Source organism: Oryza sativa, chromosome 12, assembly GCF_034140825.1.
Source record: "Oryza sativa Japonica Group chromosome 12, ASM3414082v1".
Classification (NCBI taxonomy): Eukaryota; Viridiplantae; Streptophyta; class Magnoliopsida; order Poales; family Poaceae; genus Oryza; species Oryza sativa.
Window position 1 is genome coordinate 928293 of NC_089046.1, and position 24655 is coordinate 952947.

The 24655-nt window shown below is 41.8% G+C and overlaps 5 protein-coding genes and 1 non-coding gene across 16 annotated transcripts; 5 read left to right on the forward strand and 1 right to left on the reverse strand.

Moving 5' to 3' along the window:
• Nucleotides 1-2167: 2167 nt before the first annotated feature.
• LOC4351343 (uncharacterized) lies at nt 2168-4515 on the forward strand. Its single transcript, XM_015764263.3, has 2 exons — nt 2168-2580; nt 2694-4515. Exon 2 carries the CDS (start codon nt 2762-2764, stop codon nt 4259-4261), a length of 1500 nt encoding a protein of 499 aa, XP_015619749.1. The 5' UTR covers nt 2168-2580; nt 2694-2761; the 3' UTR covers nt 4262-4515.
• LOC4351344 (uncharacterized) lies at nt 2642-23739 on the reverse strand. 11 transcript variants are annotated; one of them, XR_001542101.3, is made up of 10 exons: nt 23317-23739; nt 22685-23170; nt 22197-22577; nt 18855-18952; nt 18720-18769; nt 18402-18466; nt 17815-18142; nt 13409-13731; nt 4860-4918; nt 2642-3728 (listed from the first exon to the last, which is right to left on the reverse strand). XR_001542101.3 is itself a non-coding variant. In XM_066306357.1 (9 exons), the coding sequence occupies exons 1-8, from the start codon at nt 23497-23499 to the stop codon at nt 17834-17836; spliced, it is 1488 nt and encodes a 495-aa protein (XP_066162454.1). In that variant the 5' UTR covers nt 23500-23739; the 3' UTR covers nt 13213-13680; nt 17815-17833. The 11 variants fall into 11 exon arrangements, 7 of the variants coding, with proteins under 7 accessions (XP_066162454.1, XP_015619744.1, XP_015619742.1 ...); XR_010738481.1 differs by lacking the exon at nt 13409-13731 and having other exon boundaries at nt 3581-3728; nt 22685-22988; nt 23073-23170; XR_003239984.2 differs by having other exon boundaries at nt 3581-3728; nt 13409-13680.
• LOC4351345 (cytochrome P450 714C1-like) lies at nt 4931-8241 on the forward strand. The gene is made up of 5 exons (NM_001423302.1): nt 4931-5338; nt 6257-6483; nt 6579-6826; nt 7121-7457; nt 7553-8241. Exons 1-5 carry the CDS (start codon nt 5068-5070, stop codon nt 7979-7981), a joined length of 1512 nt encoding a protein of 503 aa, NP_001410231.1. The 5' UTR covers nt 4931-5067; the 3' UTR covers nt 7982-8241.
• LOC4351346 (cytochrome P450 714C2-like) lies at nt 8350-12210 on the forward strand. Its single transcript, NM_001423304.1, has 6 exons — nt 8350-8502; nt 8964-9461; nt 9991-10217; nt 10353-10600; nt 11139-11502; nt 11604-12210. Exons 2-6 carry the CDS (start codon nt 9158-9160, stop codon nt 12027-12029), a joined length of 1569 nt encoding a protein of 522 aa, NP_001410233.1. The 5' UTR covers nt 8350-8502; nt 8964-9157; the 3' UTR covers nt 12030-12210.
• Nucleotides 12253-12336, forward strand: TRNAL-CAA (transfer RNA leucine (anticodon CAA)). Its single transcript has one exon. It is a non-coding gene; the product is annotated as a tRNA-Leu (tRNA).
• On the forward strand, nt 14674-17824 carry LOC107278414 (unknown protein 1). Its single transcript, XM_066306358.1, has one exon. It carries the CDS (start codon nt 16379-16381, stop codon nt 17099-17101), a length of 723 nt encoding a protein of 240 aa, XP_066162455.1. The 5' UTR covers nt 14674-16378; the 3' UTR covers nt 17102-17824.
• Nucleotides 23740-24655: the final 916 nt, after the last annotated feature.

The following is a 24655-nucleotide window of genomic DNA, read 5'->3' on the forward strand; positions in this document are numbered from 1 at the left end:
TTTAAATGGCTCAAAACTTCTAAAATTCATATCTAATTCATTAGAACTCCGAATTGAGCCATTTAACTTGCAAAATTCATCTAAAATTGAGATCTACATGTTTGTTTACTTTTTATGTACTGTTTTCTTGGTTTTTATTAGAGTTTTTCCTCATTTTGCGTGCCAGCGTGTAGAATCCGTCGTTTCGGAAGTCCGCGGTCGCGCAAGGCAAGTCACGCATTCCCCTTTAGCATGTTGATCCCAATTTATAAATGTTTTTACCGTTTGCAAATAAATATGCATGTTTTGCTAATTACATGGGATCCGGGTATTACCTATCTGCTTGCTTGTGCCATATTTACTTGATATATGTCCTTTGTCAACCTTGGGTAATAAATCGACTAGGTCATGTTACTTATGTGACCTAGCTAGAGCTATATGCTTAGCCATTCTTAATTACCACTAGCTTAGTTGATGGGATAATTACAATATTAGACCTTTTTAGTATCAGAATGAGCTGCGTGCTCGAGACATCTGGCCATGCTTCATCGTCGTAATTATCCAACTAAAATGTGACTTCATGGTGGGCTGTGGGTGCATGGTTTTGCTAGTCGTGCCCATGGCAATTAAGGACCGGTTCGCGGGAAACCCTGGAAGAATTTATCGTGCTTACCACAAGCCAGCGTGGGCAACGGCTGGGCTTGTAGTGTAGCTTTCCTCTAGCTGACGCATCCAGGCAAGGGTGGGCGTGATGGAGTTTGGATGGGCCCTGCGACGGCCTATGCAGCTTCCGGATTCACCTAGGCACGAGAGGGGACTGCCCGCTGCCTTGCGAGGAGTGGGGGTGAAACCTGAGGTGTGGTGTGCTTGGCTAGAGGGAGTTATGCGAAGGGTCCTGTCACGGCCTCTTTCCGGTATGTCGTGGTGGCATGTCGGCGCACGGAAACGTGTCGTGGGGCTGTGTCTTGTGGGTACAGTTGTACACCTCTGATCAGAGTAAAACTATTCGAATAGCCGTGCCCGTGGTTATTCACCGTGATTAGTCCCACCTTAATAAATCGACTCAATGCACTGTAGTTCAGGTGGGTTGGTTGGGCCTGTTCAACGTGGTGTAGCATTGATCAGTGGAGATTTAATGTTACTTTAATTACTCAACAGTTTTATTGTTTTGCTCAATAAAATGTTTTACAACAGCCTTTATGCAAATAGCCACAAACCGTCCTTGTGTCCCATTGCACGTCTGCATCGTTGGTGTGGCTTGCTGAGTATGGTGGTTGTACTCAGTCTTGCTATTATTCCCCCTTTTCAGAAGTGTAGTGCTTCTGAGCTGAAGACGAAGTTAGAGGACCAAGGCTCAGACCCCAGTTGAGTTTTGCCTGTGGAGTGGAGCTGAAGCCCCGCTAGGATCGTCTTTTCCGCTGCCGCTGCTTTTGTTTCGGTGTGAGGACTAAGTGCCTCTCCTGTAAGTATTTTACGCTTTATTTACGTTTGGAACTGTTTATTACTTGTCATTTTGTGTACCCTGGCTGGTCCTGGACAGAGATTTAATACACAAAATAGTCTGAAAATTTAGGCTAAATTTCTGGGCGTGACACTAGCCCATAAAAGGATGGTCTTTGTTGTACTGCTTCAACAGGTCGCTGCAGCTCTCATTATCACGGCCGCAACGGTCGCCTTCGCGGACATCCATCCCGTGGCTCCTACGGCCATTGTCGGAGCGATCCTCCTTGTTGCGGTCGTCTTTCGCTCTATCTTCCTTGTCGTGGCCACTCTCGTTTTCATGATTAGAGAGGAACTAATAGAAGCGTGGCGACGACAGGTGATGAGGGAACTCATTGAACCACCGATCTGGCGCTGGCTCGCCATCCGCCACACCAAGGTGCCATGGCGGGAGTTGGAGCTTAGCGGGGCAATAGTTGCTTTGTCGTCGAGGGTCGTTGTGACGGATGTGTGGTCGTGAATCTCCTCCAAGTAAAACTTATTTATATATATATATATATATATATATATATATATATATATATATATATATATATATATATATCTGTGTGTGTGTGTGTGTGTGTGTGTGTGTGTGTGTGTGTGTGTGTGTGTGTGTTTTAGCAACTTTAACGGCAATATTTAAATTTTGGATTTAGCTTTGGCTTACGAGGGCTCTAAATTCACCGTGTGCACTGACTGGTGGGCCACACTTGGCAGAGGCAGCCGGCTTTCCCTTTCCCCTTCCCTCTCGTCGTCTTCTTCGTCTCCCTACCTCCTCTTACCTCAACCTCCAATAATCCCCATCTTCAAACCCCCCTCAAAATCCATATTTGGTGTTGCTCCACTGATTGATTCCACTCAAGATTGTCGTCAATCGGTCTCTGCATATGGCAGTTGGTTCCTCCTGCCCACCACCACCAGCCCTAGTTTAGGCCTCCCCCATCAAATCTACTGCCATCCCCGACTAGTATACCTCAACTCTTCAATTTCTCTTGATTCAAATTCAAATGAGGGGGATGCTTCCTCTGCTCTGCTGCAGTAGCGCTTAATTGACAAGGCGGGGGTCCCGTTGTTTCGCGCTGCGATCTCTCATCACTTCTTCTCCGCAATCTCTAGCTGGTAATGGTATTCGTCTTGTTGAGCATATATCCTATAAGCATTTTGCTACTACTTCACTGCAGAACTGGCGCTAATCACATTCTTTCTTTCTTTTTTTATGTTTTGTTCCGCAGGTCTACTTTGTCCAATAGCGAACTGCTGACCAAATTCAGTGTGCCCTGTTCAGTTCATCAGGATATCCATGTCTGACCATCGAACACACGCGAGCGACTGTCATCCAGTTGCCAGCCAACCAGATGTTCAGTGCCTAGTTTGCACAAGGCCGTTTACTTTGGATGCTCAGGTGACCGATACCTTTGAAGCTTTAGCCATATGCAGGGACTGCAAGATGACAGTACTCAATGATGATGAAAGAGATGAAATAACCAGCACTTATCGGCAGAACACACGGAGGAGGCAGATATCCAGGACTGCAAGCATTGATTTCCTGGAGGACGCATTCTTGCAGGAGTTTTCTCAGCTGATCGACTTAGCAAGAAGACAAGGTCGTGAAACGGATATTGATTCTTCGTCGGTCGCGCCGCAACATGCATCGTTTAATTCAACACCAAGCCAATCTCAAAGATGGCATGCTTCAGATGATGAGAGCGATGGCCTTAATTATGTTGATTCTGTGTTTGGTGAAATTGAATCTGCCATCAGTCTTGGTGACTATGGTGGAGATTCAGATACCTCCATAGAGGAACATAGCGTGATGACAAGGAGGAGGATTTCCATTCAACTTGACAATGACAGCTACATGAACACAGATACTGATATTGATCCCATGAATGCTAGACTGGATCAGTGGGATTCAGATGACCAGGAAGATGTGGAAGAGTCTGGTTTTGATGAAATAGTCAACACCATGACCCAGCACCAGCAGCAATCACATGATATTCAGCTAAGTGGATTGAGTGAGGACGAATCTGAAGATGGTGTATGGAATTGGAGTGTGAGTGTACGTCAAAGAGCAAATGTGACCAACTTGCTAGATGACATGGAAGAGCCAGAAATGAGGACAACTTTTGTCGGGAATCCAGATGACTATGTTGATGCAAGGCAGTTTGAGATGCTCCTTGAGCAATTTGCTGAGGACAACGATTCCAGAAGAGGAGCTCCACCAGCAGCGACATCCTTTATTGAAAATCTCCCCTCCGTGATTATCTCTGCAAGCCATCAGACAAATGGTGATGTTATTTGTCCAGTCTGCAAAGACCCAATTCCTACCAGAGCTAGAGCAAAACAGCTACCATGCATGCATCTTTATCATTCATCGTGCATCTTGCCATGGCTTAGTTCTAGAAATACATGTCCTGTCTGCCGATATGAGCTTCCTACAGATGATGCAGAGTATGAAAGGTCCAAGCAAGCCACAACCAATGTAAGAGACATTCAGGTTGTGGAAGAAATTTCTGATGAACAAGAGGTCCAGGTAACTCGTCAGATGGCTGCTGGTGTGATCGAAGAGACTAATACAAGTGAACACAATGTTCGTGTTGATGAGCAACCAAACAGTGCACGCAGGCGCAGTGGATGGCTTTTTATTGCTGCTGCTCCAGTTGTAAGCCTCATCGGTTTCGCTCTAGTTTTATGCTTTACAAATCCCGCTAGGAGTGGTAGAAGGCAACTGTACTGTAGATCCCCAAGTGCCACTGAAGTACATGTGGACACCAAAAAGAGTTGGTGGTCTATGTTCTAGAATGTTCCGTTGGTACATCTGATAACAAAATGACTATATGGTGGTGTGTGATTGTTTCTTTAGAATAGTTTTATTTTAAAATTTTCAAACGTTGTAGTTGCTGCAGTTACCGGTCGGAGTGTTGTAAAAGAATTCACATGCCACCGGTTGTAAAAGAATTCACATGCCTACTTTCTTCTGCTACTTTGCTCAGTCAAGCAAAGTGTGTATTGATACTTGCTATTTGTTTAACATATATGTGTCATTGGATGTCCTATGCTTCCTTCTGTTGTTGCCACATTTAAAAATCACCATGGAAGAGAAGACTCCATTTGCGTTCAGTGCTTCTGTCAGAATTCTACCCAGTGTCCAGTGGAGAGGTAATTCGTCTCTTGTTTGAAGCTCACGTCTAGGCTTCATTGGTTTGTGCCTCTCAATTTTTTTCTATATGTTAATTCTTGGTATATTGTTTCTCTCATGAAATGCTTCTGGTAGCTAAAGTAGGTTGTGCATAATGCAGTATGCTAGCACAGAACTTAAGGCTGGTTCTTAGATCGTCATCAGGTAAAACAGGGGATCAAAATGATTTTCTTGCAGTAATTTAGTCTGTTGAATTCACCTCATCATGAACTGGAAGGTCTAACTGATTGTAAGTTGATCCCAAGATGTGAAAGCAACCTACAAAACAATCAGTTGTTGAAGAAAAGGTCAAACAAAAGAATTCACATGCTTGAGGTGTTAAACAAATATATAAAGCTAGCGCACGAAAGACCTAATGTACTGAAGATTTGACAGAAATACTTTGCTTCTCTGGTTCCCTATGCTTCATGGAGAAATTGCTTGCACTCATTGTTGTTCTTGTCATACTTCTTAGCTTAGCTCTGTTCTACTTGTGCAACATCCTATGGCTGAGGGCTGTGAAGATAAGGAAGAAGTTGAGGAGGCAAGGCATAAGGGGTCCCAAGCCTACTTTTCTGTACGGCAACACAAAGGAGATCAAAAGAATCCGACAAGAACTCAAATTTTCACAGAAGCAAGGCACCAACAACTTCATCTCCACCCTCTTCCCACACTTTCTCCTCTGTCGGGAAACTTATGGTATGCATATGCTAGTGTTGTGACTTTGTCCATGATTGGCTCTTGCACTCATATGTTCATGGCTCATGAGTAGATCAGATTGATGATAGGATCCTGAAGTTTATTAATGACATGTCTTGGAGAAAATTAGTCACCTACAACTGTTGAAGTGAATTAATGAATTACCATGGAGAAGCAGGATCCCAAAGTATCCTTGCTATTAAAATCTAGTTTATAAGCCTGAATTGATCATTTAGTAGGGAGTTGGAGGGCAATCATAATTTTTTTAATCTCTCCTCTTTTTACTGTTTTTCAACTTTTAGTAGGATATCAAATTATATAAACAGATCAGACACTTTTCAGCGAAATGGTGCCATCACACATTTTTAAATATATATCTAATCCTTTGTTTTGTAATTTTATTTTGTCCATTTTGGATGCTATTTACCATCCTACGAAGTTTCTGTTTCAGACTCTAAACAAGCTCAGATGCTAGTACTGAGTATTATTAAACAAGTTTGTCAGGATCATAATTATTGATGAATAGTTTATTTAGACTGTGGGACCCTTTTACAGCTTAATATAATAGCCATTCAACTCTTGACAGTCATATAAAGGACTCAGTAGTTGACCATCAATTAAAATTTTCATACACCCATTTTATATGTTATCTCGAGTTTTGTGTTGAATAACTAAAAATTTCCCAACTACTTGTAGATTAAGCAGGATCTGATCTACTTTGGTAGTGAGAATTCTAATACAATAACAATCATATTTATCATTTCCTTTGCTCCGAAAAATGCAAGTTTGACAAATGATTTCAATCTTAGAATAGATTATGCTTTTCATCTCATTTTCCCTATATTCATGTCAAATTTGAGGGAATGTCCATGTTGAGTTCTTCTTAATGAAGTTAATTTACATGTGTATTTTGACCAGGCCCAGTGTTTCTATACTCAACTGGAGCTCTGGAGATACTACAAGTTTCTCACCCAGATATGGTGAAGGATATAGGCCGGTGGACACCATCAGAGCTTGGTAAGCCTAATTATCTAAAGAAATCTCGCAAGGCCCTCTTTGGAGGAGGTTTATTTACAGAGAATGGTGATGAATGGGCCTATCAGAGGAAGATAATTGCACCAGAGTTCTTCATGGATAAGATTAAGGTACCATTAAATTGTGATTGCTTGTAGGTTTCATGGACTGAAAACTAGAACTCGTATCACGCGTGATTGCAGTTGTTATTTATATATGCATGCAGGGTATGATCCAGCTGATTGAGGATGCAACTGTTACAGTGTTAGAAGCATGGGAGGATATGATTGACGATGTGGGAGGGTGTAGGGAAATAGTTGTCGATGATTACTTGCGGAACTTGTCAGCAGATGTAATTGCCAGGGCTTGCTTTGGGAGTAGCTTCACAAAAGGAGAAGAAATATTTTGCAAGCTTAGGCAGCTCCAAAAAGTAATTGCTCAGCAAGATTCGTTTGTTGGTCTGTCTGCACTGTGGTAAGTCAATGAAATTAGTTGCAATGAAATGAGAACCTTCACGTGTGTATCATGATATTAACCAAGAAATAGTCTTTTGTATACTCCTTATTAATTTGAGATTAGTAGGTAACAAGTCCTGTCATTCAGTAGAGACAAATAGGTAGAAAACCTCGCCGTAAACTGTTTTCAAACAGCACATGCTTAAAGTATTATAATTCAAGCATGGCATAAACTAGACTTACATGTCACAATCACAGCTATAAGTGATCAGGTATGCTAATTTAGATGGTTCATGCTATATTGCTGTTGTAGGAAATACCTGCCAACCAAGAGCAACCAAGAAATACAGATGCTGGATGAACAAGTCCGCTTACTGATCCTGGATGTCGCAAAGGAACAACACCACTACCAAGACTCACACAACAGTCTTGTCAACGCCATCATTGATGGTGCGCAGGATGGTCGCAGCGCTGCAGAGGCTGAGGACTTTATCGTCGGAAACTGTAAGACCATCTACTTCGGAGGTCACGAGAGCACGGCGGTCACCGCCATCTGGTGCCTGATGCTACTCGCCACGCACTCTGAGGCAATGGAGGTTTGCCGGGGAAGGTCGACATTGGACGTGGACGCCCTTCGCCGGTTAAAGATTGTGAGAAATTAACATCTTAAACCGCATTGTTCATCGTAGAAATTAACAATGGCTGTTTACTGATGATGAATGACAACGATGTCGAAATGATGCAGGTGACGATGGTGATCCAGGAGACGCTTCGGCTGTACCCGCCGGCGTCGGTGATGATGCAGGAGGCCCTGACGGACGTGAAGCTTGGCAACATCGAGGTGCCTCGCGGCACCATCGTGCAGGTGCCCAGGCTGATGCTGCACCTGGACAAGGAAGCCTGGGGCGCCGACGCCGACGAGTTCCGGCCGGACCGGTTCGCGAACGGCGTGGCGGCGGCGTGCAGGGCGGCGCACATGTACGTGCCGTTCGGGCACGGGCCCAGGACGTGCATCGGGCAGAACCTGGCAATGGCGGAGCTGAAGGTGGTGTTGGCCAGGCTGCTGACAAAGTTCGCCTTCTCGCCGTCGCCGAGGTACCGTCACTCGCCGGCGTTCAGGCTGACCATTGAACCCGGGTTCGGCTTGCCACTCATGGTGACAAAGCTGCCATGAGCTAGCAGCCCTGTTACTCACACCCACCCAGTCGATTCATGACAGCTCCAGTTATAATTGCTGGCCACAGACAGCAATGCTTGTTATAATAAAGCTCCTTTTTTGAGATGAAGTTGTTAAGCACTCTAAGCTCGTTGAACCCAATCAAAGGGTTTTATGATGGAGAACATTGTTGCGATCCATTCTTTTGGGTTGAAAAAGTAAGAGAGGCCATCACTCCCTTTTGTATGAAAAAAAAAAAGGCATTTGTCTGGTTTGCCACTGACGTTTGGGTCCAAGCGTTGATTGATGGGAGTCTAACAAAGTGACAAAACTTAGCAAGTAGACAGACAGGGCTGTTTCTGGAGACTGCATCTATCTGGACCGCAGATTCTTCTTAATCAGTCAGTTTCCTCATCCTCTTTGCATCCTCCGCGCCCTCGCGCTGATACTTGTAATCAATCAACTCATCAGCATGGTCTTCGCATGGAGCTGCTAGCTGCAGAGTCACAGAGCCCAATTGTTGAGCTCGAAATGCCACGGTGCGTGCCCTCACTCATCTCATCTCATTTATTTTCTTAGTGCAGGCTAACACTTCCTTTAATAACTTGTGTGGGGAATGAATTGAGTCCTCTACTCTTAGCAGAGGCCCGTAGTTTTTTATTCAAGCAACCAATTGATGTTATCTCTCTATATTCTAGCAGCCTCTAGGCTACTATATGTCTATATCTTGTGCAATTTCTTGCCAAATTAATGGGGCTAAACTATCATACAACATCATGCCGAAAAGTCTTAATTTATTGTTTGTTGAAAGCTCTTTACTACAAGGTTATTGCCCAACCTCATAATCTGTTGAAGATATATGAAACCCCCAAATTGTTCCTTTTTATGCCATGTGAATAATTTGGTCATAACAGACCCTGGTTTCCTTAAAAAAATGCATGTTAAATTAAGTTTTCCTACCACTAACCTTGGATTTCTTTTCTATGTTGTAAATTTGCAGTGTTGTATGATCGTTACATGCTAACTGCTCAGAGTGAGTGAGGCGCTTCTTTGCGGCTTTATGTCCTTTTCAGCTCCAAGCTTCACATGGAGATGGATCACCCAGCAAATATGCAGTATACAGTATATGGATATGCTATGAACATGTAGTCTCCCTCTTCTCTCACACACACACCCAGATACGTACACACAAAAATGGAGCTATTCTCATCACAGCAATGGCTAGCACTTCTACCTCCGATCATCCTCTGTATCCTTCTGTTCTCCTATGTGTATATCATTCTATGGCTAAGACCAGAGCGGTTGAGGCAGAAACTGAGGAGCCAAGGAGTGAGGGGTCCCAAGCCTTCTTTTCTCTTTGGAAACATACCAGAGATGAGGAGAATCCAGCAATTGGCCAAGTCAGCACATGAACAAGAAGCAGGGAGTACCGACATGTTTTCATCAAATTATGTGGCAACTCTTTTCCCTTACTTCCTCCACTGGAGCAGGGTTTATGGTACGTTAAGAAACTTGTAGTGCATAATAGTTTCAGTAAAATAAAGTTTATTAATTCATCTTTATATTCGATGTTAAATGTAATTCATTGGAATTTTGTTAAGAGGAATGTTTTGATATTGACTTATTTTTTCTCTAAAATTTCTCTTTTTATTGTCCCACATAACAGGATTGTTTTTATTTTGGGGTGATGCAAACTTGAATTCAGAGAGTTTTAGGTACCTTTGTATTTTGGATGGTAGTTCGCTCTGCAACCATCGAAACATAATTTCTTTGATTGGGGCCTGTTTATGGATAGCTCATGGTTTCATATACGTTCTGATGGTGTACCATATACTGTCTCATCTTGTCGACCAGTCTCATTGTTACCCTCATTACATATAAGCTATTTAAATTACTGTAAATTCTTTTGTTGTATGTTCTGTAACCATGTCCTAATAGATTTATTTTTAGAACATCGACGGATGCCTTGTGCATTTCATATTTAAAATTAAAGCTGATAAGTTCCTGAAACATTGATGTTGTGTTAGGTTCCATCTACCTGTATTCCACTGGAAGCATACAAGTTTTAAATGTTACTGATCCAAACATGGTGAAGGAGCTAGCCAACTGCAAATCTTTGGATCTTGGAAAACCTTGCTACTTGCAAAAAGAGCGTGGAGCTCTTCTTGGTATGGGAATTCTGACATCAAATGGTGATCTATGGGTACACCAGAGAAAAGTGATTGCACCTGAACTATTCATGGAAAGGGTTAAGGTAATTATCTGCAGGCACTTGTATTGGGCCATGGATCTCTCTGTCAAAAAACAATATTTTTCTTGGAGCAACTTTCTAGTACACTACATGTAGCATATACTAAAACTCAATTTATTGTTAAAATGACATCCATAGGGAATGGTGAATTTGATGATGGAGGCTGCAATGTCAATGTTGAACTCATGGAAAAATGAAGTTGAGGACAGAGGAGGCAGTGCAGAGATTGTGGTTGATGAGTTCTTGAGAACCTTTTCAGCTGATGTCATATCAAGGGCTTGTTTTGGAAGCAGCTTTAGTGAAGGCAAGGAGATTTTCATAAAAATACGACAACTTCAGAAAGCAATGGCAAAACAAAGTATGCTCATTGGTGTTCCTGGAAGTAGGTATATTTCAGAAACTACACATGTACTACTGTGGCACATATTTCAATTTGAGACAATTTAAAACTCAAAAGAATGCTGTCTTTGAACTGCTCAAAATCCTCTGTTGAGCTCTTTTTTTAGATAATGCTTAGTTTGAATGATTTCAATACCCAAGTAGCTGCCCAGATTCAACTTCTGAAATCACTATAATTCAGATAATGTGTTACTGTTTTGGTTTGCAGCAGTATCAGAATAACCTTTTGGAGAAATATACAGCTTCTATTTTGTCTGGGCTAACTTACATGTCCCATTTTGGTCTGATCTACCTGCAATTCCTACATATCATTCTAAATGGATATAAGGCCTAAAAAATAATATTTTATCTAGAATCCGTGAGATACTACAGTAGATCCAAGAGTATCATAACATGTATTTTCCAATCCATACCATTGCATGAGAATAATTATATGAAAATAAGTGGCTTCTCATGTTTTATCATCTTATTGTAATTGGTTAATCATTTAAGGATTTTCCTTTATTTTTGTGCTGGGCCGACTAGGTATTTACCAACAAGGAGCAATAGAGGGATCTGGAATCTGGATAGTAGCATCCGTACCCTCATTTTAAACATATCAAAGAAATATGAACATGATTCATCGACCTCAGTAAACAAGGATCTCCTGCACTCCATTATTCAAGGTTCTAAGGATGGTCCCTTTGCTTCATGCACGCCCGAGGATTTCATCGTCGACAACTGCAAAAACATCTACTTCGCAGGGCATGAGACAACTTCGACCACGGCTGCTTGGTGTTTGATGCTTCTAGCTTCACACCATGAATGGCAGTCCCGTGCCCGGGTGGAATCCCTTGACATTTGTCAAGGGAGACCACTAGATTTTGACATTCTACGGAAGTTGAAAAAGGTATGTTTTGTCCTCTCATCCTCTTCCAGTAACAGAAGAGATGAAAACAATCCGTTCATTAGATTACAGCTAACAATGGTGTGCTGTTGATACTTGTGCAGCTGACAATGGTGATCCAGGAGACACTCCGATTGTACCCACCAGCCTCCTTCGTCGCCCGGGAAGCTCTGAATGACATGAAACTTGGCGGCATCGACATACCGAAAGGAACTAACATCTGGATCCCGATCGCGATGGCTCACCGGGATCCTTCAGTATGGGGTCCTAGTGCCGACAAATTCGATCCGGACAGGTTCGCCAACGGCATAGCAGGGGCCTGCAAACCCCCTCATATGTACATGCCCTTCGGCGTTGGGGTCCGGACATGTGCCGGCCAGAATCTAGCCATGGTTGAGCTCAAGGTTGTTCTGTCACTCCTGCTGTCCAAGTTTGAATTCAAGCTTTCTCCAAACTATGTGCATTGCCCTGCGTTCAGACTGACCATCGAGCCTGGGAAAGGTGTTCCATTAATTTTTAGAGAGCTCTGACTTGAGATTCTTGAAGGTTATATAAATGTTTCCCTTTTCCCCTTGTTATATTTGTTTGGTATGTGTTTGCAACAATGCTGCAACTCGAGTGTAAACAGTAGTATATTCTACAGTATGCAATTCTGTACACCGATTGAAGTGTTACTTATTTGTGGAATGAAACTTTTACTTCTCGTCTGTCAATTAATGGTTTAGACAACATCAGGTGAAAAAAAACTGTGAGGTCAGGATGGCCGAGTGGTCTAAGGCGCCAGACTCAAGTTCTGGTCCTCTAACGAGGGCGTGGGTTCAAATCCCACTTCTGACATTATATATATTTTTTTAATATAATATTCATTCATGGACTGATAAACCTACGTGCATTGCCCTTCGTTTATGTTTACGATTGAAATAGTATTTATGTATTATGCACGGTTATTTACGTTTGGCCATTTGTTTTATTTGTTGACTTTTAGACATACGTTTAACTATTTATTTTATTAAAAAGATTATGTAATTATTGAAAAGGAGGTGAAATTAAATCTTTCCAAATTTCCATTAACCCTATCTCATCTAGTCATCCCAATTCCAAATCTACCGATCAGAGCCGAGAGCAAAGGCTGCAAGGATCAAGACCTCGAAACATAGATGCCGTGAACGCTTCGTGCTATGTTGCCCATATTTCTTGGATCTCATTTGATAACTTTCTCGTTTAGTAGTCGATAGCGATTTTTAGTGTCAATTTATCTAAACAAAACTGATAAAAAGCGTTTGTCACACTTTTCTTCACCAATTTGAACTAGCTAATGGTGATATGTGCATATTTTTATTTGTTTTGAAGGATATTTGCTTGAGTGTATTTTGGAAGTTTGTGACAAATGGAATATTTGGAAGTTTCTAATGAATGGTATACTCGTGATAATATTGTAGGCAATAACTTATTATGTTTTAACTAGTCCATAACTACGTACTACTCACGAATATTCTCTATTTATTAAGGAAATTATGTGCAATACATTTTCGGAAGTTTTTGCACTAGCAAGATGGGCATAAACCAACGAAAAAAGACAAAGACCCAACAAGATAGGCTAAGACTGGTGGAGATGGGTGAACGCTAAGGAGAGGGGAGGAAGACTTGTAGATACGTGTGAAGACTCACGGGGACTTCATAGGAGGACTGGCAAAGGTGGATGAAGATAAGGTGGAAATTGAACTAGTTACACTACCAATAGTTTTGAGCGAGCAAAAGGCGCCTAGGTGAAGCACTAGGCATAGCCTATGATAGATACAGTTCCATCTATTCGTCATGTAATTTGGCTTAAGTGTATTCTAATAAAAACATGTTGACAACAGAAATAAGGAAATGACATATATCAAAATCCTGATGAGGATATTTATACCTGCATAAAAAATACTTAAAGCTTCCAGGAATTTTTTTTGCCCGTCGTCTAGCTTTTGTTCCCGTGCATGTATTTTTGTCAGATTCCCTTCTTCCCCGTGTACGTCCGGATCGCGAAGAGTCCGCAATGTTCCCACGGCAAGCGCAATATGTCCGCTACTGCTTCCAATCCATTCGTGGCCGGCTCAAATGCTTCCAATTCGTTCGTGGCCAGCTTAAAACCTTCAGAGTTCGAGGAAAACAAACATGTCCACATGGTTGCCAATCCAAAACCTTCAAAATTGGAGGAACATGACCAAAAATCGGCAACAAGAATAGATGAAGCTGCAAACGCTATCCAGTTATATGAGCTTTTCACCATAGTAGAAGACGAGAACTTCATAATAAAATACCAAAAATTCGAACAACTCAATAACACACAAGAAAGTATAGTACACTTGTATCTTAGCAAGCCACCTCATACACTTGCCATCGCCGAATAGGGAGGACGGGGAGCACTGCCGTCCTCACCGCCTATGGAGGCTGCTGGCGTCACCATTGTCGTCTACTAAGGACAGGGGAGCACCGCTGCCCTCGCTGCCTAGGGCCAGGTGAGCACTGCTACCACGCGCTAAGGGAGGACGTCTATCGTGCCCAAGGGGGTTGGTTGGCTACGGGAGCACCGCCACCGTCCCTCGCGAGTTGCAATGAGAGAGGCTGGATAATGCCTCCACCATCACCGGACGGATTCCATCTATGTGTATTAGATGATAAAATATCTCGGATTCATCGTCAATCTTTCATTTTAACCCTTTCATTTTGTTAATATTACGAAAAGTTATTCATTCAATTATTTTTATGCCTGCCCTCGAGTTTATATGTATTTCACATAAACTTCTTTATACTGGTAGAATTAGGTATCAAAATCTCACAGGATTATTCTTTAACCTCACTTGTGTGTTTCATATGAAGAGATAAATGACAGAACAAACGTATGTTTATTCTTTGGCCTCATTGACGTGTTTCATACGAAGAGATAAATGGCGGAACAAGGTATGTAAAGTTATAATTGTGATCTTCACCCGTCGTGAAACTTGGGTATTTTGCTTGCAATAGATAAATTCCAGTAAACAAGAAAAATAGAAAATTAACTGTCTCTTAATCATTATGGTCTTCGATAACCTGCAAACTGGCCTCAAGCCCTCAACGTAGTATACACATCAAACCCACTCAGTTTATGATTATTTGCACCTATAGATTTCTGAGTGATCACAACCATTATTTTTTTTCCTAAAAAAGAACTCATTTTTCACCTAAATGATGATATGTATAGGCACACCTATTCCGCGGGAAGGATATGCTATATTGCTACACGTGCGCCAAGGTTGCCCGCCCAAATTAGTTTTCCCTCCTTTTGGTGCATTTTACTCTTCAACCCACTGATTCTTTATTTTTCACATATATTCCTCAGTGGTCCAGCTGAGCTCGCTGGATGTTGTACAAAGGAATAGAATTAGCAAATAATACATTCTATGGGGTGTTTTGTGAAAACTTTGTTTTATTTTAATAGGGGGGATTGTTTTGGCGGCGGGATGCCTCATCCCAATCCCGGTCGGCGCCGCCCAAACCAATCTCGCGCCCCAATCCAGAGCTGCTGCGAGGTATTTTCTTTCTTCCCATTTTCTTAACCATTTCTACTTCTCAATCTTTCTCTCACACAGATCCAAAAAGCTCCTCTTCTTTGTATGGATTTTTTTATGGTTTTTCACATGTTAGGGTTCTAGCGAGCTTTATCTCTTTTTCCTGTGATTTTTCGGCTTTTCTCACCTCTTAAAGCCCTAAATCTGCTTCTTTTGCCATGTGATTCTGATTTCCAGGTGCGCCAACAAGGAACACGCATCCGGTTTGCTCCCCTTCTCATCTATTGGGTTGGACTGGAAGATCCGCCCGGGCTTGGATTGGATTGGATTGATTTCTTCTTTTGTTGGTAAGTAACTCTATTTTGCTTCATTAGATATCTGTTGTAGACTTGTCTCCTTTGATTGTAGTGTGAGGGATCAAATCCAAACTTCTTAGCCGCACCACGCTGCCGTCGAGAGAGCGCTCGGACAAGGTTTATGGTTTTGTTCAGCGGCGGCGCGCGCAAGATTTGTCTCAGGCAAGACACCCAATAGGGCTACAATAGGTCTCGGTGTAGAGACCACACATATTTGGCATTTGGGCGCCTATTACTCTAGATTGGTACCACTAATAGCAACTTTGAGTATTTCGCTATGGTGTTCAGTTTAACACTGGCTATAGAGAATATTTTTAATCTTTTATGTATCTGCCATAGCTGCATATAAACCCTTGATACATATATAGTAGGTAAAAAGTGTGGGTGAAGGTCTTCCAAGGAGCTATGCATAGAAAGCATTTTACCTTTTAGTTTTCCCATTTTACAATTAGACGGTGCTTTATAAAATAGATGTTGATGGTTAATTGATTTCTTTTTGCAGAAGTAAAGAAATATATATAATTGTTGTATACATACTTGGACTCAGAGTGATGGTTGAACAGTTTGAAATGTGGCCAAAAAAACGGTTATCGACAAAAACGGCTTCGGTTATATTAGATCAGATGATGCCAGTGATTTCACTCGGCTTCTAACAAGAGTTGAAGCTGGGTTCTGCTTATTAGTGGCTGACGACTACCTTGGCGCCTTGCATAGTCTTTTAGAACACATTTTACATTCATAGCAGTTGCAGTTACATTTGGGGCTAGTGTTTTGTCGATAACCACTTAATTTTGCTTTAGTTTCTCCTATGACCCTTTTTGCCTTATTTTCTCCTAGAAACCTTTTGGACTCTTCTTGGGTGTCCCTTGTTTGTTTCGGTGATCATTTTCTGTTATGTCCTGGTTAGTTTGTGGTATTTAAATTTTCTATTCCTTATTTCATTGTAGGTTTTCATTTTGCAAGTTACAGGAGAGGTTGAGTCCACATTACTCCCAAATGGATCAAGGCGTGGATAAGAATGTTACTGATAATTCGCTAGTTTCAAACTGTGATTTCCCTGTTGTAAAAAAGTTGGAAAAGTGTGTGGATGAAGAAGTTTCTGTGCAATCTTCCTTCGAAAATAAGGACACAAGATCCCTTGGCATGGTATGTGATCATGAAAATAACAAGAGTGGTGTTGCTGAGGTGATTACACTAGAGAAGGAAGCAATTGAATCATCTAGCTCAATAAATGTTGCAGATGAAGATCCTTTGTATGGCTGTCAGACACCGCGTGAAAGCATCTTTGATCCTTTTGCTCCAGGACCAAAGGAGTTAGCTTGTGCACCAAAGAAGAATGTGATCAAGGCACCAGAACTTCCTCCGCGAAGGCAGCTAAGTTTTGATTCAGGTGATTACCCTGTTAAAAGGTTAAGTTTTGAATTCGATGATGCTGAGGAGGATGATCAGTTTCTTGAAAGGATCTGCAAGATGTTTATTGATCTGATTGTCTCAAATCAAGCACTAGAGACGACTGGAAAGGATCTGATAGGTTCTAATTCACTTGGAAGCTGTGAGACCTCTTCTTCAGAGCCTCTACTTACAAGCATTGCATACACCTGCCCAGATGCGCCACTGAGGCGACCTCTTAAAGCAGTACAGCTCAGCCCAAGCATTTGTCGAAAGCTCGACTTTGATTCAGTCAGTCCAAGGTGTTTATTCGTTAAAGAGAATAAGTGATATCTTGACACCCTTTTGATCTGCCCAGGAACAACATTTTGGGGCAGTTTTTGGCTACCAATTTCAGTTGCCCTGTGCCAATATGGTAACTTTGCTAACTGAAACTTGTAGGTAGTGATGCTAAAGGAGTAGGAGGCAGTTTAATAAGTTATATATGTAAGCTTTAATCAGTCTTCCTTTTAGGTGGGTTAGTCATATACAATTAGGAGTTGTGGTCTGTGACCATGTACCTTTTGTAAATCTTAAAATGGATAACTGTGTCTGGTTGAACTAGTGAGTCTGTTGCAGGTTCATGATGTGGATCATCTGAATGCTGCTCAATATTAGTTCATTTTTCTTTGACAAGAACTGGGAGATGTTGTGCCGTGCTTAAATATTTTCATTTATGTGACGAATGCAGCGGAGCAGTGAAAATCATGATTGATAAGGTAAAGTGCTGCTTGCTTGATGCGACTGTTAGTGGTGAGGTTAAACAGAAAACTGCTGGAAATGGCCGTTTGGTTTATACATGTGGCTTCATTATATGTTTTGAAACCTGTAACAATGTTTAGTATGTTTGTTGTTTGATCATGTGAGGGTCCTAAATCCTACTAGTAACTCAGTATTTGCTAGTGAAAGAAGTCAGGATATGCTGTTTTCTCCCCTTCTCATCTATGACCAAAATACATTCTAGAGGCTTATTATAGAAAAAAAAAGTGTTTCAACAAGCATACCGCCAAAGATTTTCTGTAGTCAAGTGCGCTTAAACACCTTCCGGGACATTGAAGCAACAGTATAAAGCATCCTTCTGGACTCACTTGACAATGGGGGCCAGCCCATCGAACCAAGATTTCCCATTGATTTGATTGGGTTACACGGGTGGTCCATACTCTTGGTCCCCTTCGTGCTCGCTTCAGCACTTAGCAAGTCCTTCCTGCTTAGTTGACAGGATGGAACTATCTTTAGCTGCAACCGTCGAGACAACACCGATTTCCAGTATGGGAAGAACATATCTCTCACTTCGCGTATGGCTGATCCTTTAGGTGGTTGCTTTCCCAGGATCTGTTTACATGAGAAAATTAGCAACTGAACGCATAAACAAAATTATAAAAACACTCAGATTTAAGTAGTGAGTATTCATTCTGTTGTTAACCAATAAGGCAACAATTGATGGTTATGCATTACGTTATCAAATATTTCCATATCTTGTTAATTGATAGGGGTCAGTAGGAGCAAATTTGGAGGAACAATCTTGTTTTCATACTAATTTCATCAGCATGAATTAGACTCAACAAATAAATTTAATTGCGTATCTCATTACCATTTTACTAACTTCGCCTATATCAGAAGATGACTTGTCCGCTTCAATAGTTTCCCCATAGCCCACTGTAATCAGCAATGAAATTGGTCATGAGACAGCTTATGAAATGGAAAGCATAGTTCCGAGGTTGGTGTACAGAGTCTGGTTGCACCCCCTTTTGCGCTGGATGCAAGTCATAAGCTTTCTGCAATGTTCCAAAGTTGTGCATTCACCACAGCAAATGACTTTGTAATGGGTGGACACGTAATAAAGTTTCACAGCTATTTTCCTTTCTAGTTTATTTTAATAAGAAATAGGATCAACCAAAATGAAACACACCTCTTTGTGAATCTGACTTGCCAATCGACATCCCCCCACCATGTTGGTAGCTTCAAAACACAAATAAATCAACGCATAAATTATATGCACAAAAACATGAACTGAATATATATATAAAGCCAGTAGATGTCAAACCATTCAAGTTTTCCAGTGTCAATGCTTTCCCCAGAATGAGCAATGCCATTGCTTTTTAGAATTGATGAAACATGTTCAACAATTTCGTCATGGCGCACCTACATTTCACCAAGAAAATTGTTAAAACGTATCATTACAAAATGTTCAAGGATATTATTCCAAAACGAGAATTCAGATATCTAAACTTGCAGGTGGTGGTGGTTGCAAGACACATAACAGCCTTCAATAACATCATCTCTCGAGACAAACAGTACAGACCATCTGAAAGTCAACAATGGTGTTTTAAGCACTACATCTACACAAATACTAAGTGGTCAAGAGTTGAATCAGTAAGTCATTGATTTGGCATGCTGCCAATCTGCCATAGTCAACCAACTCTACTATTCCAAGCTTGGATTTATTTGCCATCCTTGCTCACCGCAAACAAGACAACACCAAAAAGCCCACTAGGGCCTTGTCAATAACATCTCATTTGGCTAGATGAACAAACAACCAAGTTGCCCAACTTATACTTTTTGTCTGGAACCAATGGCACATTACTTGACGACACTACAGTATAACAGCAGAAGAAAATTAAAACAGATCTTACACAACAGAACAGTGGTATGGCAGCACTATGCCGGCACACGTGTAAAGCAGAATATTGGCAGGTGAGAGTTGTTTTCGGTACCGTTGCACCTGCTACAAACCAGATCACTTTTTTGGAATTGAAAGTATAACAGTCTAAACTATACAGATGCTCTATGGTAATCAACTCTAGAATATTGTGGTGTCACAATGTTATGTTCTACACTCTGGGGGTATAGATAGTTGCATGGAATTTGCAGTTTCATTGCCATGGACCCCAGCAGAGAATTTTTCACTTTTCCTACTACAAATAAAAAAGTAGTAAAGACAAACTATAGAAGGTTGCCTAATGATAAACGAATCTTAAGTGACACCAAAAGCCAAGGCCTTTTCTCTGCTAGGCTTGATGTGAGAAGGTGGAGGCTTAACGCTTAAACTATTATTCTCCTATGATAGGTACCATGTGAACATGTATCGTCACTGCCAACTAAGTTGTGGCATGATGGTAATACCATGATTGTTCAGGTTAATCTTTCTTTTCAAGCATCCACTTTTTAAATTTATTGATATATTCATTGTGGCATGATGGCATATATGGATGCTGTGAAATGGCGGGCCTTCGAAACAGACCCAAGTAAAGTTGAACAGAAAATATTAGAACCCACTCTTCGTGTGCATAGAGACGTGGGGTGAAAGAGGGTCACAATTTTTGACACATGCATTCTCACTAAACTTTAACATGCACGTAGAATAAAGCAAATAAATAAGAAAGAAAATAACAATCCGACATGTGTTTTGCGTTTTACATGAACATGCCAGGTGAGGAATAGAAGAAATAAATGAGGAAGAAAAAGAACTGGTCAGCACCAACAAAAGCTTCCATAATGCAGGCCTTCTGGTCATGTAATTTGGGTCATTATGAGAAGTTGCTTCAGGGTAGTCCAGCTTTTGTTTCGTTCATTTCTTAGAGCTTGAATTCAATTAAAATATGAAAGACTTGTTGAGAGAACAATATGATGATTCCTAGTCATAGTCATGGTTAGAGAAAGAATATATAAACTTCCACTCAAACATATATTATTAACAAGGGCAGCATATCCAATATCAGGTTTCCACTCCAATGGGGCTAAAGACAAACCACCATCACCCTTAACACTATCATCTATTCATCTCTACCCTTTTGCAGGTTACCTTGACATAATCTAAGTGCTATTCCCTTTATTAGCCTCATGATCTCCCACATAACAACTACGCACCTTCTTGCTCATCTTACCCATTATGTTAGCCCTCAACTTAAAAAAAAAAAAGAATAGAAGCTGAATATATATGGAGTCATAATTAAAATTGCTGAATACGCATATATTCATGAATAAAATTGAAAATATTTACAAAAACTCAAAGACTCAGTTTCCAAGCTAAAAAACTTGCTTTGCTAAACTTACATGGGGTCCCACTTTAAAAGGTAGCCCAATCCAAGGGAGGGTGCTATTATATTTTTATTCTCAAACCATACTTAAGAACAATTGATCTTCCCTACAAATTTTATATGTTCCTGATCCCAAAAAGATAAACTTACCTTCAATGGACCCCTATGCTCTTCTATAGTTCATGCAAATATCAATTCTTGGTTTTTAAAGTGTCGTAAAGGCATCGCCTTTCGCGCCCAAGCACCAGTGGAAGAGAGCATATTGCTCGCTTAGCCTTCCGCAAGTGCCATGGGGGTACGCACATGTGGGGAGAGCAAGTGTGGCGTGCACAGTCGAAAGGCTGGTGTGTGAGGGGTGCTAGTGGCCTAGAGATAGAAAAGGAGAAGGGGGAGATGCAGAGGACCAGCCTGCCTTCCTAACGCCCCTATTTCTCCGACGGGTCTGCTTCTCCTTCATGCTCTCCACTTCCCCAGCTGTCAACCGTCGCACAGGACAGGTACTTGTTCTTCCCTCTTCTCTGCTCTGTTTCTTGTTCTATGCTTTGCTCTGCTAGTTTGGAAAGGGCACCTCTTCCCTCATCTATGTTCTTTTTCTTGCGCTTTGCTCTGCCTCTTTGGACAGGATACATGTCCTTTTTTCCCTTCTTGCATTCTGCTGCTGAGACTGAAGAGGACCTCTTCCCCTCCTCTTAGATCTTCTTTAGAAAGGGGAAACGAATGGTACATGGGCTCAATAATTGGTAAGCATGTGTGTAATACAGAAGTTGGCAACATTGTATAGATTTAGATGTAAGGTGTCACCTTGACTTATGCATTAAACTCGTAGGCATCTAAAAGATGGTGGGCCACCTTGCTTCGCATTAAGAACACACTGCATCTACTCCCATGTTTCCATATATTTTTGACTCATGCATTAGACCTGAACCTAGCAGTATACTACCACTATGCTGGGCCTGCTATTCAGCCTCTTGGATTTACATGAAAATGGAGGCTAAAAGATGCCATTAACTGCATGGGTCCAGTTCTTTTTAACTCCTTTTTATAATATGGATGTGACTAGTTGATACAATGCAGCAGGAGCTCCTCCAACTGTTTACATATCACCAAAAAGAAAAAGAAAAGCGATCCACACCCACCACAGCTTTCTAAAACAAGGGTAATTCGAGGTTTCACTAGTATATCAAAATCATGGAAGTAAGCATCACACAAATTTAAAGAAAATGAGTCACTAGTAGATCAAAGTCATGGGAAGTAAGCATCACACAAATTTAAAGAAAACGAAACTGGAAAAATCAAAACCCACAGGTATCAGAAAGCAATGGTAACAATGGGGAAATTTCAGCAATTACCTGTGAATGAGTTTGAATGTATCCCTCAAGAGCTTCACCGGCTTTGTGAACAATGCCAACTAGTACAAGTGCTGTAAGAAGGGCTTCCTTCTTGTCTTTCAATCTCTTTAGTGCCCTGCCATTCTTTCCCTCCTTAACCATATTTAACCCCTCAAGATGTATGGTGTTAAGAGCATCATCAATGTGGCTTTTAACAATATCAAACCCGTTCAGAGAGGCTTTGCCACTGCTGTTGTTAAGGCGGCCACGGAGCTGCTTTTGAGCAGCCAGCAGCAAAATTGCTGCCTGGACATGCTTTTCTTCACGAATGTAATTCCATACCTCGTCGACAATGTTATCTGTCTGTTTGGCAATTAATCTAGTCGTGTCCAAGAACATTTTCTGCATGTCAGTGGTGGCTGAAATTAATTATTGGTCCAAGCTAGTATTTGAAATAGGCTAAATGCTCTGGCAGTAATATAATAGGGATAGGAATTGAATGAAGAAACCATCTCAGGAAGACAAAGGAGGAAGATGAGGTTGATGATATGGTCCCCATGAGCCCAATGATCCTCAATGTACTTGTGCATGCTGGCATTCTCGACAGCAACATGGAGAGGGAGGAGGCCCTCAATGACATACTCGCCCTTGGTGCAGATGTTCGCCGATGCGCCGTAACGGAAGAGGAGTTTGACCATGTCGACGCTGAAGTTCTCGGCAGCCATGTGTAGGGGGGCGAAGCCATAGCGGTGGCGGGTGTTGGGGTCAGCGCGGCGGCGACGCAACAGAGGAGAGGTGCCCTGGAGTGCGACCCTGGCACAACGCAGAGCGTTCTCGTTGGCCATGTTGGTGAGGATATCAGGTAAAAGGAAGTTTCCCCGTCCCATGAAACCTGACCAACAATTGTAGACTTGAAAGAATTGCTTGACGCTATCCTTCTGAATTGCTGGACGAAGTTTCGGCAATACAACACGGACGTACTTACTTAACTTCTCCTACAATAGCAATAGATATGATACCACTTGATTCATCGATCGATTGCATACAATAAAAAAAATATATGCTAGCTGGTGAGGTCAAAATTAATTAATTAGTTTTGCATCCATGGATGATGGATCGAAGAAAATATGTACGTACGTACCTGGAACTTTTCCTCGAAATATGCTTTATATTTAGGATTTTTTGGCACGATACCATGGATAGGATCACAGTTGACGAGATCCTCAATCTTCTGCTTCAGTGTCCAAGATTCGTAATCTTCGGCTCCAGCTTCGGCTTCGCTGGGGGTGACTGGTGAAGGACAGCTTCCATCTTCCATCGTCATGCAGCAACGTCCGGGGAACCGGCGGCGGCGGAAACCCTAGATTGATCCCCTCCCGGCCTTGCCCAGGAAAGGGTATGAGGCGAGGGGTCGCCGCTGCTGGAGAGGAGAGGGTGCGGTTGCGCTGGGCACCCGCGGCCGCCGACGGAGAAAGGTAGATCAGTAGTCGAGGGTAGGCGGCGGCGACGGAAGGCAGGTTGGGAGCAGTGGAGGAGGCTAGGTTTGGGGAAGAAATCGATGATTGAATGATTCCGCCCACGCCCCGGAAAGAAAATATCGGGCGCTGCTATCTGGCGCATACGCGCTAGCATCGGAGCTGGCGGCCAACCCTCTCCCACGGGTTGAAACTGGTACGATAGTTCGAGAATGCCGGAAATACTTCCCATCTAGCGTCCGATCACGGAAGAAACTTTGGACGCCTCATCATGCTAATGCCTCCTCATCTCTTTGTCATGTCAGGAACTCAGGATACATATACGCATAACTTTTGTGCAAGTATATATGCATATGTAAGTTGTAATCTTTAAAATCATTTTTCTCCAAAACTACTCATTCAGTCTATGATCCATTTATTTCGGTGTATTCGTTTCAATTAAATCTTTACAATAAGATCTCGCCTCGGTCGCCCGGGGGAGGGGGAGAAAATCGGACGCTCCCCCCCAACCACCACGTGCGCACATGCTCCCCTTGGGCCCCACCACGTCTCCCCTGCAACACTGCCACGTGTTCCCACTACATACTCCACAAAAAATGTTTCACCTAGTGTACTCACAATGTTTCACTATGTATAGACTTAATGTTGCAGTGAATTAAAACATTCTTTTGCAAGAAATTACCCACATATTTTAGAAACCCTCTATCAAGAGAATTCGCTTTATTTTTTTTGTTCTACCAAAAATGTTTCACCTAGTGTACTTATAGTGTTTCACTATGTATGGATCAAATGTTGCAGTGAACTGGAACATTCTTTCGCTATTTGCTGAAACATTGTTTTTATATAAGGTGAAACAACGCCTGATTTAAACGATTGAAACGTTTTTGATTTATTTAGTGAAACAATTCCGATATACATGGTGGAACATCGTGCAATATTTAAAAATAATTCAATAATTAGCTAAAAAAATTCGTCGGAATATATTCATGTGTGGTCTTGTTTTGA